This window comes from Convolutriloba macropyga, chromosome 8, assembly GCF_964194025.1.
Source record: "Convolutriloba macropyga chromosome 8, txConMacr16.3, whole genome shotgun sequence".
Taxonomy (NCBI): domain Eukaryota; kingdom Metazoa; phylum Xenacoelomorpha; order Acoela; family Convolutidae; genus Convolutriloba; species Convolutriloba macropyga.
The window spans coordinates 21,698,162-21,713,533 of NC_134475.1; the positions used below are offsets into that span (position 1 = coordinate 21,698,162).

Sequence of the window (15,372 nt, forward strand, 5' to 3'; positions counted from 1 at the left end):
ACATATTGATTGCCCAGAAACGACTGATCAAAAAACCAGCTGGGCATTTAGTTTCCCAAGAAATGGGAGGCCAAAACAGCATACATCCAAGAGCCACACACTGAATTAGAAACAGATGCGTCTCTCCTCAAATGTTTTTGTTTATGCACAGGTTGTTTTTTAATAGCCGCTGATTTGCGGTTCTATTACCATTATCCAAAAAATTTCCATCAAACGAAGATTTTAGCAGTCTTAGTCGTGTTGAATAATCTTCTATTATACTAAACAGTCGCAATGGAGCACAGTATTTAACACCGCTCCTACCTTAACATGTTTCAAGGGTCCTTAATCATGCAGCCTAGCGTAAAACATGCGTTTTGAGACGCGCTATTCAGTCACTTTGAAGGTCCTAATCTGTACATGTTTTGGCTTATTAAGCATATCGTAGAAAAAGCGAGCCAAAAAGGCCATTGACTTGCTGATTATCGCTGACTTGCTGGGAAAATTATTGCTGATGTAAAAAAGCCATTAGACTAACGCAATACGCACTGTAGCGTGAGTGATAAAACTATGCCTGTTAAGCGAGGGTAAGACTTTTGCGCCCGAGTTGGTGCCGAAAATGGCTACTGTTCTCTTGGCCCAAAATTTACTTTTATTCTATTAAATGTAAGTAGCATCTGAGCGCAATGGCAGAGCCACATCATATCTTCACGTACTTTAACGGTTTTTAAACATTCAGGCTAGCGTTATAAATGGCTTTTGAGTGGCGCAATACCGCCATATCTAAACTATTGTCTGTGAGTTTTGCGCTCTCTAAGCATGCCGCATAGCAAAAACGGGCACACCAATAAGTCCAGTGACCAAAAATTTGCTGATATACAAAGTATCGTAAAGGATGGCTGCTGGGCCTTGGGCATGATTTCGCGGCCAAGTTGGTGCGAAAAAAAAGCTTTTGTGTTTTTGGGCCAAAATTGTGTAAAGATTTTAATACACTCCTGTCTGTCTGTCTTTTTTCAATTTTTAATCTTTCATTTTTTTCTTCCTTTTTTATAAAGATTAATTCGCACTTGAGCGTAGTGATTAAACGCGCTCCTATTAGTTTTTAACGGTATTTTAACATGTTGCCTCGCGTAATACACACATCTTTGTCTGCGCGTTTGAGATCTCTAAGCCAAACTGAAGCTCCTAATTCGCACATTTTTGCTATTCCTAAGCATGCGGCATAGCAAAAACAAGCTAATTTGTATTCATCACGTTTCAGACATTCTCATTGTTACCTAATAAGGGGATACAGAGGAGAGTATCAATACAAATGAGCATTAGAGATCGAGATCACAACAAAGACAAAGAAAGTTCAAGAAGAGTGCATCTGAAACCGGGCTGTATGGGTTTATGCTGTTTACAATTTCAATTTGGTTTTTCGGTATTCGCCCTGTTCGTTTTAGATTGCTCTGCTCAAGAACTGTCGTTTAAAAACAATTTGAACAGAATGAGAGAAGGCAACTAGCCTAGAGAAGTCAAAGATTTCACGCAAAATGATGAACAAGACAAAAACTAAGGTAAAGCGGATTCAAATTTTTATTAAACAAAGTAAAAAAATCATAGCCGGACAGGTCCCGAATTACAATGCAAAAAAACTCAATTAGCTTATGCCCTGAAAATAAACCAGCAGAAAAAAATGTTGAAGTACCAACTATTTTGATTTCATCACGTAGTCAGACATTCTCATTGTTACTTAATGAGGGGATAGAGTGCGCTAGTAACAACACAAATGAGCATTAGAGATCACAACTAAGACGAAGAAGAACAAAGTTTAAGTAGAAGGAAGCCATCTAAAAAGGGCGCTCTGTGGTTTTATCCTGTTTCTAATTTATTTCGTTTTTCGGTATTCACTCAGTTCGTTCCAGATTGCTCTGCTCATGAACTTCCGTTGAAAACACTTTGAACAGAATGAGAAAAGAAAAAAGCCTAGAGAAGTCAAAGATTTCGCGCAAAATGTTGAACAATATAAAATCTAAGGTAAAACGGAGCAAATTTTTGTTCAAAGAAGTAAGCAAACAGACAGGTCACGAATTACAATTCGAAAATTGAATTAACTTATGCCCTCAAAATAATCATTTTTAAAGCAACATCAAACTAATATATTCCACAAAGCCCATGACCGTTTACGTGGATATCCCAAAAGAACTTTAAAAACAACTTGAGATTTTTTTCCCAGATATAGGGTTTTAAGAATCGCTTAAATAACACTTCATCAAATCAGTGACTCTACACAAAGAGGAAAAAAAATTCCCAAAAAACTGATAATCTCTGAAAGTCATTGACGTCAAATTAAGAAATCCCCATAGCAACTGCCTAAGTCCTTAACAGTATCATCTAAAATTAAGATGTCAGCATAACTTTAAGCGACGCCAATGGCTGAAAACAAGAGAACTACGAATGGAAGCAAGAATATAGAAATTCACTTTAACCATTCAAAAACAAACGGTAATTCAATCAGTTAAAACGGTGGCTAGAGTTGGAGCCGTTAAATTGATCAAAAAACTGCTCCGCGCTAAAGGTCAACACGTACTGCTATTAAATAAAAAATGAAAGTGTCAAATTAAAGACAACTGCTATGAACTTAACCAACTAATTATATTCGCTTAACTAGTAGCCATAAAACTTGCCAACAATAAAATAAAATAGATGCTACAAAAAATGCAATAAAAAGAAAGCCCATTATTGAAACTAAGAAGATGCCATATAAATGCCATTATTGAAAAAAAAGATGCCATTGAAATAAAAAAGATGCCATTATTGAAACAAAAAAGATGCCATTGAAATAAAAAAAAGATGGTACCAAAGAAAAAAAAAGATGCTACCAAAAGATGCCATTATTGAAATACAAAAAAAGGCCATTATTGCAAAAAAATGCCATTATTGAAGTAAAAAAGATGCCATTATTGAAATTCCATTATTGAAATAAAAAAGATGCCATTATTGAAATAAAAAAGATGCCATTATTGGAATTAAAAAGGAAGATGCTACGAAAGAAAACAAAGAAGAAAAATGCTACCGAAAATGCCATTAAAAAAGCCATAATTGATATGAAAAATATACCATTACCGAAATACCATTGAATTCAAAAAGATGCCATTATTGAAATAAAAAAGATGCCATTATTGAAAAAAAAATCCATTATTGAAAAAAAGATGCCATTATTGAAATAAAAAAGATGCCATTATTGAAACTCCATTAAGGAAAAAAATGCCATGACTGAAATAAAAAAGATGCTATTATTTAAAGAAAAAAGATGCCATTATTGAAATAAAAAAGTTGCCATCATTTAATAAATGACATTATTGAAGCTACCAAAGATGCCCTCAAAATGCTACCAATTTCGGCAAAATTCAGATTCGCTAACTCAAGTTTGCTAATGCTTTATGAAAACAGATATAAGAGTCACATAAAGCAAAGCTAAATACTGAATCAATTATTTCGGTTAACATAATCCTCATTAGAAATCTATAAGACCTATCACTAATTCATTGATGAGACTAAGAGATAGGATAACTAAGGAAACAATACAGACTAAAACAAAATGACGAAAAATATTCAGAACAATTAGTGGCACAATCAGGAAGACCACTAGTCATGAACTCAAACCGATGAGCACCAATGAAAAACCGATGACACCTTTTCTAAAATCCTATGTGACGAGACAAGAAAAAAACGGGCAAGAACAAGAGATTCGCTAATAATTTATGAAAACAAAGACTGTCAAACTCATTAGATGATCCTTGATCCATTCAAGCAAGTGCCAATGAAGGCAATTCGAACAAATTTGTGTCATTAAAAGCCTCAAGAGAAAAATTGAAAACCGAAGCCAATTTGCCGCATGTAAAAAACTGCATTCAAAAAAGCAAAATTTGGTCAAAAACCAACTTCTCATTCCACTTTAAAAAGTAAAACGAAAAAATCATGCTTCATACCTATTTGCTTTCTCGCTACCTTTACAACTTCATTGCGCTTAAGATCACCACTTCAAGTTGGCTTCTCACTGCTGTAAAACGCTGACAAAAGAACAGATCTTAAAAAGACTACCATAAAAAATACAAGTCTTAAAAAATATAGCCACAAAAATTCCAGAAACAACATAAAGGCGTCAAAGATAAACAATCCTTAAAAAAAAACTAGTGCCTACTCACACAACTCATGAGACCTTCTTGCACAAATTTTTTTTTACAAGGACATAAAAAGCCATAGAAAAAATTCTTAATGCAAATAATAGTATTAAAATGCGAGCAAACAATAAACTAGTCATAATAGGCTGAAAAATTGTCAAAGAAAACACAGCAGAAAAATTAAATTAGGTAAAAAATTCACAATTTTGTCAAATTCCGAAATTAAAAAACTTTTATACCAACAAAGACTGCAATCGCTTGCTACATAAAACACTCGTTTCGTAATAATTGTATTTTCAAATCCCACGTAAAGCAGTGAAACAGAAAAATAAGTGAAAAAGGGCTTCATTTCAACAAAAATCAGAAAAAAGGCTCAAAAACCTCAAAATTAGCAAAAAAAAACTCATTAAAACAACCTTTGAAACCGCTATCAAAACCACCACAAATTTATTTCGAAATTAAAACCAAAACTTTAATTAAATTCTTTTACAAAACTGCTTCACAAGCCGCACGCGAACAAAAAATATTGCTCACTTACAGAAAACTTTCTCACGCCCCAATGTCTCCCTCTCGAAAATAGCGGTATGAGTAAAAAACACTTCGCTCCCTTTTTCAATTTTAGTCAGCGCCCAAACCTTTCCCCAACTTTTTTCACGCTTTTCATTTCCTTCAAAATTCACTCCAATAAAACGGATTAAAGAAAACAGCCCAAAAATTTCCGGACATGACTCCCAGAAAACAACCCCTTTCAAAAAACTAGTACTTACTTAAACTAAACACAAGAGTTAAGAATTATTTGCGGACAGTTCATTAAAAAACATAACCGACTAGCGTCGGACGAATTGCTCTCAAACGTCAGTAGCTATTCACCGTTTAGGGACGCTAATTTTAGCTTGATCCGAATCTACAATTTTTAGTTCTCTAGCCTTGTGAGTAAACAAATCCAATAGAAAACAAACTGATATTTTAAAAAATTGCAATATAGCGAAAATTTAAAAAAGTTTCCAAATTCTCAGTAAAAAAATGATCAAAAAACAATTTTTTGTATCTGGAGTTTTGTCAAGTAAAATTAAATTTTATCAAAAAATTGCTACAGCATTGAAAACCAAGCCTATAAGCCTAGAAACTATGCAACAGCTTATTATCAAACTTTGGACAAGGTCCCTTGGAAAAATAAAAACAAACAAAAAAACTTAAAATTGCAGAAGTTTTCTTAAGCACTGCTTAAATTCTTGATAAACATTCTTGATAAACATTCTTGATAAACATTCTTGACAAAATCTTGAATAAGATTCCATTACATCTAGAAAAAATGCAGTAACCTAATATCAAACCCTAGAGGAGTTTGTGTGGCTCTTGAGACTGGAGAAACCTAAAAAAATGAAAAAAAAATTCAAAAAACTTAAAATGCAAGTTTAAAAAAATTGCTAAAATTTGTTATCGTAAAACGCTAAAAACTAACCCATGGCCATAAACAATTTTCCAAAAATTATTATCAAACCCTAACGGTTTACTGAACCCTGAGGCTGTAAAAAACTGATTAATGACAATAAATGTCAGAAAAATTTAAGAGTTGAGTTTTCTAAAAACGCTAAAAGTCGTGATATTACAATCTTGAAAAACACTCCATTACATCTAAAAACTACACAGTAACCTATTGTCGAACCCTAGAGGGGTTTTGTTGGCTCCTGAGGCTAGAGCTAACCAAAAAATAACAAACAATTACAAAAAATGACAAAAAAGACTGAAATACTAGTTTTATAAAATAAAATGCGAACAATTGTGATTCTAAGAAGCTGAAAACTATTCCAAGGAAAAAACAAAAATTTAGGCATCTTATTAAAAGTTCCATAAGAAGGTTTTCTGGCCCCTGCGTCCGAAACGACATGAATAATGAAAAATGAAAATTGCATGTTTTGCAAAACAATGCTATAATTCGTGATAGTAAAATGTTGAAATCATTCCACTACCACCTGAAACTATGCACTAGCCTACTGTCAAAACCCAGTGGAGGTTTCTCGACACCTAAGGCTGATAAATTTCAAAAAAGACAAAAGATTTCAAAAAGCTTGAAAAAAATGTGAACATTATTAAAAATTTGCGGCGAAAATTTTTAATAATGTTCACATTATTAAGAAAAATTATTAAGAATTTTGTATTGAAAATTTGAACTTTGAATTTTTTTGATAATAAGCTCTCCTCTAAGGTTTGATAATAAGCCTTTCATCAGTAGCTAGCCAAGGCAGGGGGCACCGGTGGCTGATTGAGGGGGGTGGGGCAACAATGGGGTTGGGGCAACAGCGCGGTTGGGGGTGGGAGCAATAGTGGGGGAGGGGAGAGGGAGGGGTAGTTAACAGTGCGGGGTGTTTTCAACCTCTAAGAACAGCCCTTCACACCATAAGTGTAAGTCTCCAAAACAGATTCTGTGAATCGCATACTTGAAGACTAGTGAGCTGAAAGGCTAAGATCATTTAATGCCCACTGGGTGCTACTAGTTTATCCTCTTTTTGAGGACGAAAAGTTAAATACGTCAGAGGAAAAATTTGCCAAGCGTTAAATCACATTAAAAAGACCGACAGGACTAATATAAATGCTACAAACTTCGTTTAAGAGCAATTAATAAGGTCTGAAAACCACTCAAACTAAAAAACCAGAGAATGATTCTTTAATATTGCAGGAGCCGATAAAGCCAAGCACAAAGAAAGGTTCAAAATAAGCAAGTAAAAAATACTCGCGAAACAAAAGACAAGTCATAATAGGCTATAGGCTAAAACACTTTGTGAAAAATTGTAAAAACATTAAGAAAAAGTTAATAACTTGTCATAGTTCTGATTAAAATGTTTTATAAACACAAACAGCACTCACTTGCTATCTAATTAATCGGTAAGTATTAAGCGTCTTTTCACAATCTAATCATAATTAAGGCAATAAAAATTCAATTAGCAAAAGGAGGCTGAAATTCAACTAAAAATCAGAGAAAAGGAGGAAAAAGCGTCAAATTAGGATAAAACTTATATCTACTACCAGAAACATTGAAACCATAATCAAAACAATCAAAAATCAATACAATCTAATCAAACCTCATAAACAAAAACTCTAAACACTGCTGCAAAAGCCGCACCCAAAAATTTTTTTACTCGATTACAACTCAATTTCTCGCTCTCTCGAGATTAGAAGAGCTCTTTCGGCTCCAATTTTCAATTTTGTTCAGAACTCAAATCACTCCAAACCTTTTCCATGCTTTACAAATTACTCCAAAAGATGAAAAATTTAGCCCGAAAAAAAACCGGACAAGACTAGAAGTAGAAAATGAGAGTTAGATGATCCTCAGTCGTAACGCACCATCTACTTAATTATACTAATTGTTTTTAAACAATAAGAGGAAAAATAAAATCAGAAGCAGCTGACAAAATCTGATAGAGCATCTGCTAAAATATACTTACGTTAAGAATAAGAAAAACTTAGACCTTGGCAAAATGCTGAGATGGTAACTAAGACTTTTAGGAACGAAGTTTAGGTAGCGGGCATATAAAACTAGGCTTTATTGGTTTATCCCGTTTCACATTTTAAATTCGTTTTTATGACTCGGTTCATTTAGATTGCTTTGCTGTGCAATTGCTTTTTAAAAGCAATTTGAGCAGAATGGGCGATGCATTAAATTAGCATTAAGAAAATTAGGAAAAGAATAATAGTGTCAGTGAACTGATGCACGTATGGTTCACTTTGAAAGGTAAATTTAAAAAAATCAGGTGCTGCCCTGTGAATCAATTGAAAGTTTTAACAATGCAATAGGTATTCTGCATATGATTTTTAAACTAAGTGAGGACAACTCACTCTCTTCAGTCCCTCAATTAAGCAATGTTTCGAAATACAGCTAACACTGAAAGTTGAAGCATGTCAAAAATTTTTATCTCATTAGGTCTAAAATTTTGCGTCATATCAAACTTTTTCGTTGTTTTCTCTGTAATTTAACGCTGTATTTTTCTAGGTAAAAATTGAAAATAAAAAAAAACATTATGAGACCGCAAAACATAAATCATTTGTTGCGCTTAACTCAAGAAACGTTTATTACAAGCAAATTTACACTATCATGGAACAAAAATCTTGTCACTTTACAGCAAAGAAACAAATGCAGATATGCAAATATATATATATATATATATATATATATATATATGCAGATATACAAATATATATATATATATATATATATATATATATATATATATATATATATATATATATATATATATACGGTTATAAATAGAACATAAAAAACTCAACTAATTTTCTTTTAACGCACACTTTACTCAGATATTACTGATCATCCAATATCTCCATCTTCGGGGGCCATCTCTCATCCTTCAAATTCTCATCCTTCAAATTAAGTTATTTTCCCAGAACCATTAAACTTCTCCTTATTTCTGCTCTTGATCAGTTGAAGGAGCCCTCGTGGATAGTGCCTCTTCATCTGATGTCGGTGACAAGTCAGACTCAATAATTTTCAACTCATCCTCCGTGTACTTTTCGTCACTTTTGGGCCCATTTTTCCGGCTTGGGTTACCCTTTTAAGTCGCATCAACTGAACAGGCTGAAAACTTCTTACGAACTGAAACTGGCATGTCATTCTTGATGGCATGCGCTCCACTGTGCTTCTCAAGTTTTAAGACCACGGAAAAAACCTGATTACTTGCTTCCCCCTGTCTTTTTCCGCCTGCATCCTTTGCTGGACACCTGAACACCTGACTTCGACTGAACAGTCGAGGATCCAGTTTCCGCCTCAAATAAAGGTTGACTAACTACTACAGGACGCTCAGTATCAACACCGTTCGTTTCCCTTCTTTTTCTGACATTCAAGTTCTAGCTTTCTATTCAGTTTCTTTTCGCTTCGAATATTTCTCGAGACCAAAGTCGTCAGTCGTTGAAAATTCTTTCAACCGAGTGTTCAAGGGGTCGACATTAATCCCAATGAAGAAAAGGGCCGCGGAGTTGAACTCAATCGTCATCTTCTTAATGTTTCCAGAAGCATCCGAGACTTTTTTTGCGCGAACCTTGTATCTTGGCCACTGCCTTCTCTGATTTGCCTACACTGCTCCACGTGCAGAACGGCAAGTTCAACCTCTTTCTAGTTTCAAGAGTGTTTTTAAAATGACCCTGTAATGTTGATATCGCAAATGTACTATTCATCATTGCGATGATGTTATGGCGTTTAAATAAACAAAAGATGCTTACTGTACGATAGGATGTCCGCGACGAACTATGAGACAACCGTACTTCAAGACAGAAGTTCAGGTACCTGTCTAGTAAGAAATCAGTAAGTCAGAAGTGATAAAACAACACAAGCAAGAACACTAACCACTGTTTTAGGGCGTTGAGAACTAGTCCGACACACGTACACAAATCAACACACGTATTTATGAACAAAAATCAACAAGTAAAAACAACAAGTAATAAATTATCAAAATAATTGCTACAAAACTTCGTTTGAGAGCAATTAATAAGGTCTTAAAACCACTCAAACTAAAAAACCAGAGAGACTGATTCTTTAATATTGCAGGAGCCGATAAAGCCAAGCACAAAGAAAGGTTCAAAATAAGCAAGTAAAAAATACTCGCGAAACAAAAGACAAGTCATAACAGGCTAAAACACTGTGAAAAATTGTAAAAACATTAAGAAAAAGCTAATAACTTGTCATAGTTCTGATTAAAATGTTTTATAAACAAAAACAGCACTCACTTGCAATCTAATTAATCGGTAAGTAATAAGCGTCTTTTCAAAATCTAATCATAATTAAGGCAATAAAAATTCAATTAGCAAAAGGAGGCTGAAATTCGACTAAAAATCAGAGAAAAGGACGAAAAAGCGTCAAATTAGAATAAAACTTATATCTACTACCAGAAACATTGAAACCATAATCAAAACAACAACAAAATAATACAATCTAATCAAACCTCATGAACAAAAACTCTAAAAACTGCTGCAAAAGCCGCACCCAAAAAACTTTTTGCTCGATTACAACTCAATTTCTCGCTCTCTCGAGATTAGAAGAGCTCTTTCGGCTCCAATTTTCAATTTTGTTCAGCACTCAAATCACTCCAAACCTTTTCCATGCTTTACAAATTACTCCAAAAGATGAAAAATTTAGCCCGAAAAAATCCGGACAAGACTAGAAGTAGTAAAAGAGAGTTAGATGATCCTCAGTCGTAACGCACCATCTACTTAATTATACTAATTGTTTTTAAACAACAAGAGGAAAAATAAAATCAGAAGCAGCTGACAAAATCTGATAGAGCATCTGATAAAATATACTTACGTTAAGAATAAGAAAAACTTAGACCTTGGCAATATGCTGAGATGGTAACTCAGACTTTTAAGAACGAAGTTTAGGTAGCGGGCATATAAAACTGGGCTTTATTGGTTTATCCCCTTTCATTTTTTAATTCGTTTTTATGACTCGGTTCATTTAGATTGCTTTGCTGTGCAATTGCTTTTTAAAAGCAACTTGAGCAGAATGGGCGATGCATTAAATTAGCATTAAGAAAATTAGGAAAAGAATAATAGTGTCAGTGAACTGATGCACGTATGGTTCACTTTGAAAGGTAAATTTAAAAAAATCAGGTGCTGCCCTGTGAATCAAATGAAAGTTTTAACAATGCAATAGGTATTCTGCGTATGATTTTTGAACTAAATGAGGACAACTCACTCTCTTCAGTGCCTCAATTGAGCAATGTTTCGAAAAACAAATGACACTGAAACACTGAAAGTTCCGGCTTGGGTTACCCTTTTAAGTCGCATCAACTGAACAGGCTGAAAACATCTTACGAACTGAAACCGGCATGTCATTCTTGATGGCATGCGCTCCACTGTGTTTCTCAAGTTTTAAGACCACGGAAAAAACCTGATCACTTGCTTCCGCCTGTCTTTTTCCGCCTGCATCCTTTGCTGGACACCTGAACACCTGACTTCGACTGAACAGTCGAGGATCTAGTTTCCACCTCAAATAAAGGTTGACTAACTACTACAGGACGCTCAGTATCAACACCGTTCGTTTCCCTTCTTTTTCTGACATTCAAGTTCTAGCTTTCTATTCATTCTCTTTTCGCTTCGAATATTTCTCGAGACCAAAGTCGTCCGTCGTTGAAAATTCTTTCAACTGAGTGTTCAACGGGTCGACATTAATCCCAATGAAAGGGCCGCGGAGTTGAACTCAATCGTCATCTTCTGAATGTTTCCGGAAGCATCCGAGACTTTTTTTGCGCCAACCTTGTATCTTGGCCACTGCCTTCTCTGATTTGCCTACACTGCTCCACGTGCAGAACGGCAAGTTCAACCTCTTTCTCTCTAGTTTCAAGAGTGTTTTTAAAATTACCCTGTAATGTTGATATCGCAAATGTACTATTCATCATTGCGATGATGTAATGGCGTTTAAATAAACAAAAGATGCTTACTGTACGATAGGATATCCGCGACGAACTATGAGACAACCGGATTTCAAGACAGAAGTTCAGGTACCTGTCTAGTAAGAAATCAGTAAGTTAGAAGTGATAAAACCACATAAGCAAGAACACTAACCACTGTTTTAGGGCGTTGCGAACCAGTCCTGACACACGTACACAAATCAACACACTTATTTATGATTAAAATTCAAGAATAAGTAATAAATTATCAAGATAGATCCAACTTTTCACTGATGTTGCTCTTTTCATAGCCACCTCCAGTCTCCTCTCTCACCACCCCCCCCCCCACCACCACCACCGCCGCCACCACCACCACCACCACCACCACACCCCCCCCCCCCCCGTCTTCCGCTCTCCCTTCCCCCCTAACCGTATCCCAATCAAAAATGTAGCATTATAAACACTGCACTCAAAAGACACTCTTAAACATGCTCTTCAGTAGCTCTTAAACGTGCTCTTCAGACGCCCCTTAAACATGCATTTTTGCTGTTCGTTAACCACGGTCCCTTATAATGTCATACAAATAATAAACATACCCGGCAGATTTCCGGAAAATAGCCGCCGTTGATTCCAATAAGCATGATTGGGATTGAACGAATAGAATATATTGAAAAAAAAAGATTTTTGTACAAAAATATTTTTTAAGTCCGATTTATTTTGATGGCATTTCGTAGTTGAACATACTTCTGTTTCTTAGAGAGAGGCTACAGGGGCTACTATCAACACCAATAAGCATTAGAGGTGGTAACTAAGACTTATAGGAACGACGTTCAAATAGCGGGCATCTAAAATTGGGCTTTATGGGTTTATCCCGTTTCTATTTCTGACTTCAATTTTTTATACCGACTCTGTTCATTTTGAATTGCTTTGCTTAGCAATTGATGTGCAAATTCACTTTTAGCAGAATGAGAGAAGAGAGAAACTAGCCTAGAGAAGTCAAAAAGATTTCACGCAAAATGTCGAAAAAGCGGCAAAATGGTAAAGCGAAAAAAAGTTTGACGAAGTAAAAAAAAAAATAATAAATACGAGCGCAATAATAGCCGGCTGAGAAGATGAGGGCGGCTATTAAATAGGATTCCATTTCGCTTCAAAAATTACTAAGAATGCAAACAGATTTTTTGTAGATTTTTAGTAATTAGCAATTATTTATGCACTCATTTACCAGTTAGGTTTTCTCCAATTTCTGACTAATTTACATCTTGTTAATATGTTTAGCGGAAAAACAATGGCAAGTGCAAGTGGGTTCAAAGAAACTGCGTGGTAAGTCTTGCAGGTTACTGAGCAAAACTTACGAACTGTATTAAAACTTACTTGACTATGCGTGGTGGCTCTTCATTGTTGATCAGATACGTCTCCCTCACTTTCTTCCTGTCTTCTCTCTCCTGGAGGATTACCTTCTTCAGAGGAGTGGGCTTCTTCGCTTTTGCAATCTCTCGTTGTTTCCCTTTCTTCACTGGTCTCTGGTAACAAAGAATGTTGCGCAAGTTTTTTGTGATAACCGTTCAAGCGACTGGTGGGGGTCGATTGTACAGTTCCTTGCACGAATGAACGTTAATAGGTTTCTAATAGGTACTATTTTGTCAATGAAAAATTTTGTCTAAAACGAAAGACACACAGGACTGCAAAAATAGCAGCTAACTTTGTATGCGCGGAATTAAAAATTAACACCAGTTATTAATATCAATATTTTCATATTCGTGTTGGTTTTTGGGAATCCATATCAGACTATACCTCGAGACTATCTGAAAAGAATGAATTTCAATATTTATCTTACCTTAATTTCAGTATATTAAAAAACAATTCGGTAGCATATACTAGACTGAAATAGTAGTCTTATGGTGTACTTTTGGTTTTGATAGTCCAAGAAGGAAGTTATTATTTATAATACCGTGAGTTGATCAGTCGTTTGGCCTTGTATCTGAACAATAGAAGTTGGCTTCAAACTAGAATGCTTAGCCCCAATCATGACTTCACTGTCACTAACTGCTACCACCTGCAAACAGAAAAAATCAATTACTTCACCTTAAGTGCAACAAAAGAATACAAGCTAAAATCAAATTAGCTGCAATCTGCTAAATATTTAGACATTAAAACAAGATCTGCAAGCATGCAAAATTTTGCTTTGCTCTTGACACCGATCAAACAGTAGCTGATAAACAGTCACGTTGTCTATCACCAAAAGAACAAATAAAAGGCGACAAAGATTTATTGATACTACTTTGCGATCTTTGTAACGTGTTTTTTATGTCACCAGTTGAAGCTGTTACATGTCGGCTTTTAACTTTTAGAAGTTTGTCTAAATTGACCATTTAACCTTTTCATTCTTTTTTGCTCCTTTGTGTGAATATTGTGATGGCTTCTTCTCTTCAGTTTTCTTTGCAGAATTGTGACCATCCTTTGAACTCTTCAAAAATGCAGTCAAAGGCAAGTCTACCATTGGCTTTGATGAGTTCAGACCTTTGGCCTTCACGCTTTGGGATACTGTAGTTGATACAGCAATCGGTGTACCAAGACCAGCAGAGTTAGCAGAAGCACCTACATTGCCATTAATTCCACCCTGGTCCAAACCCAAAGAGGGAAACTGTTCCTCTTCGTTATTGGTCGCCATACTTTGCGACTGCTCTGGTGTGCCAGCGTTGTGCGTTACGAGTTGTGCCTGGTGTAATTCAGATGACTGGCTGGGTTTCCAGCTGGTGGCAGATTGGTGTTTGATTGTGGTGGTGACTTGGAGACCAGCTCCCATTGTGACCCCACCGCTCAACCGATTCACTCCTCCGCTGCCGATCAAAGCTAAAACGAAATACAGCTTTAAACTTTGGAAAGAATGTTTGAATATCTTTTTGACAGCGTGAAAATAACTCTAGAAACAAACATAGCATAATAACTGGGTGCGGGGGCGTGAGAGCGCGGAGGAGGCGAAAACGGAGGTGAGACATAAGTAGGAAGGGATACGTAAACCACATATATTGTCTTTTTCATCGTAAATTTACGCCTGCCCATCGGTTGGTTGGGTTGGAGTGAGGGGGGTACAACACTCCGAAGACTATTCTTCGCACATTCGATTTGTGTCTCATCAGTCTCGCATACTTAGAGACTATTAAGCCTCTTAGATAAATGCTCAGCAACTTAATGCCCTGGGGCTTTACCAGTTTATCTCGTTTCACACAATCTCCGTCAAACTTCACAGCCATCCTTCACAGCATGAATTTATGTCTCAAAATAAGTTTCGGTGAATCGCATACTTAAGTCTAGTAAGAGGAAAACCTCTAAAAGAACAAAGCCCCTTTTTTGCGAACAAAGTCATAAGGTTAGACAAAAAATCGGTGAAGCGAAAAATCACAAAAGAAAAAGACCACAGTACTAATATAATTGCCACAAACTTCGTTTGAGAGCAACTATTCAAGTGCGATATAACAAAAATAATCGACTAACATCGGACGAATTGCTCTCGAGCGACAGGAGAGGTGTTGGTTTCGCCCATAACTGTCCTAGATAAGGGAGGCCCATCGGTTTAGTCAGTAGGGGTTAAAGCCTCAGTCAGCAGGGGTTAAAGCTGGGGGAATGGTGGACTGGGGGAGGGGGGGGGGGGGGGGGGGTCATCCAGACCTCCCGAAATCGACCTTCACAATTTCTGCCTACTCAAGCTTTGCTGAATCGTACATTTTAGAGTTCAGTAACACTCTAATGGATATAAAATGGAGACTTAAAACCCTCAGTAAATACTGCTAAATCGCGAATCTTTGGACCGAAATCAAGTCATTCCTAGACAT

General features: G+C 35.9%; 1 protein-coding gene across 2 annotated transcripts in view; it reads right to left on the reverse strand.

The window, feature by feature from the left end:
* The window catches only part of LOC142344584 (uncharacterized), a 58,433-nt gene that overhangs the window by 7,224 nt on the left and 35,837 nt on the right, over positions 1 to 15,372 (reverse strand). For both annotated transcript variants that reach the window (XM_075396367.1, XM_075396368.1), the window contains 3 exons: positions 13,917 to 14,392; positions 13,491 to 13,595; positions 12,914 to 13,062 (listed from right to left, as the gene is read on the reverse strand). In XM_075396367.1, coding sequence (XP_075252482.1) covers positions 12,914 to 13,062; positions 13,491 to 13,595; positions 13,917 to 14,392 — 730 coding nt within the window. The remainder of the gene's footprint in view (positions 1 to 12,913; positions 13,063 to 13,490; positions 13,596 to 13,916; positions 14,393 to 15,372) is intronic.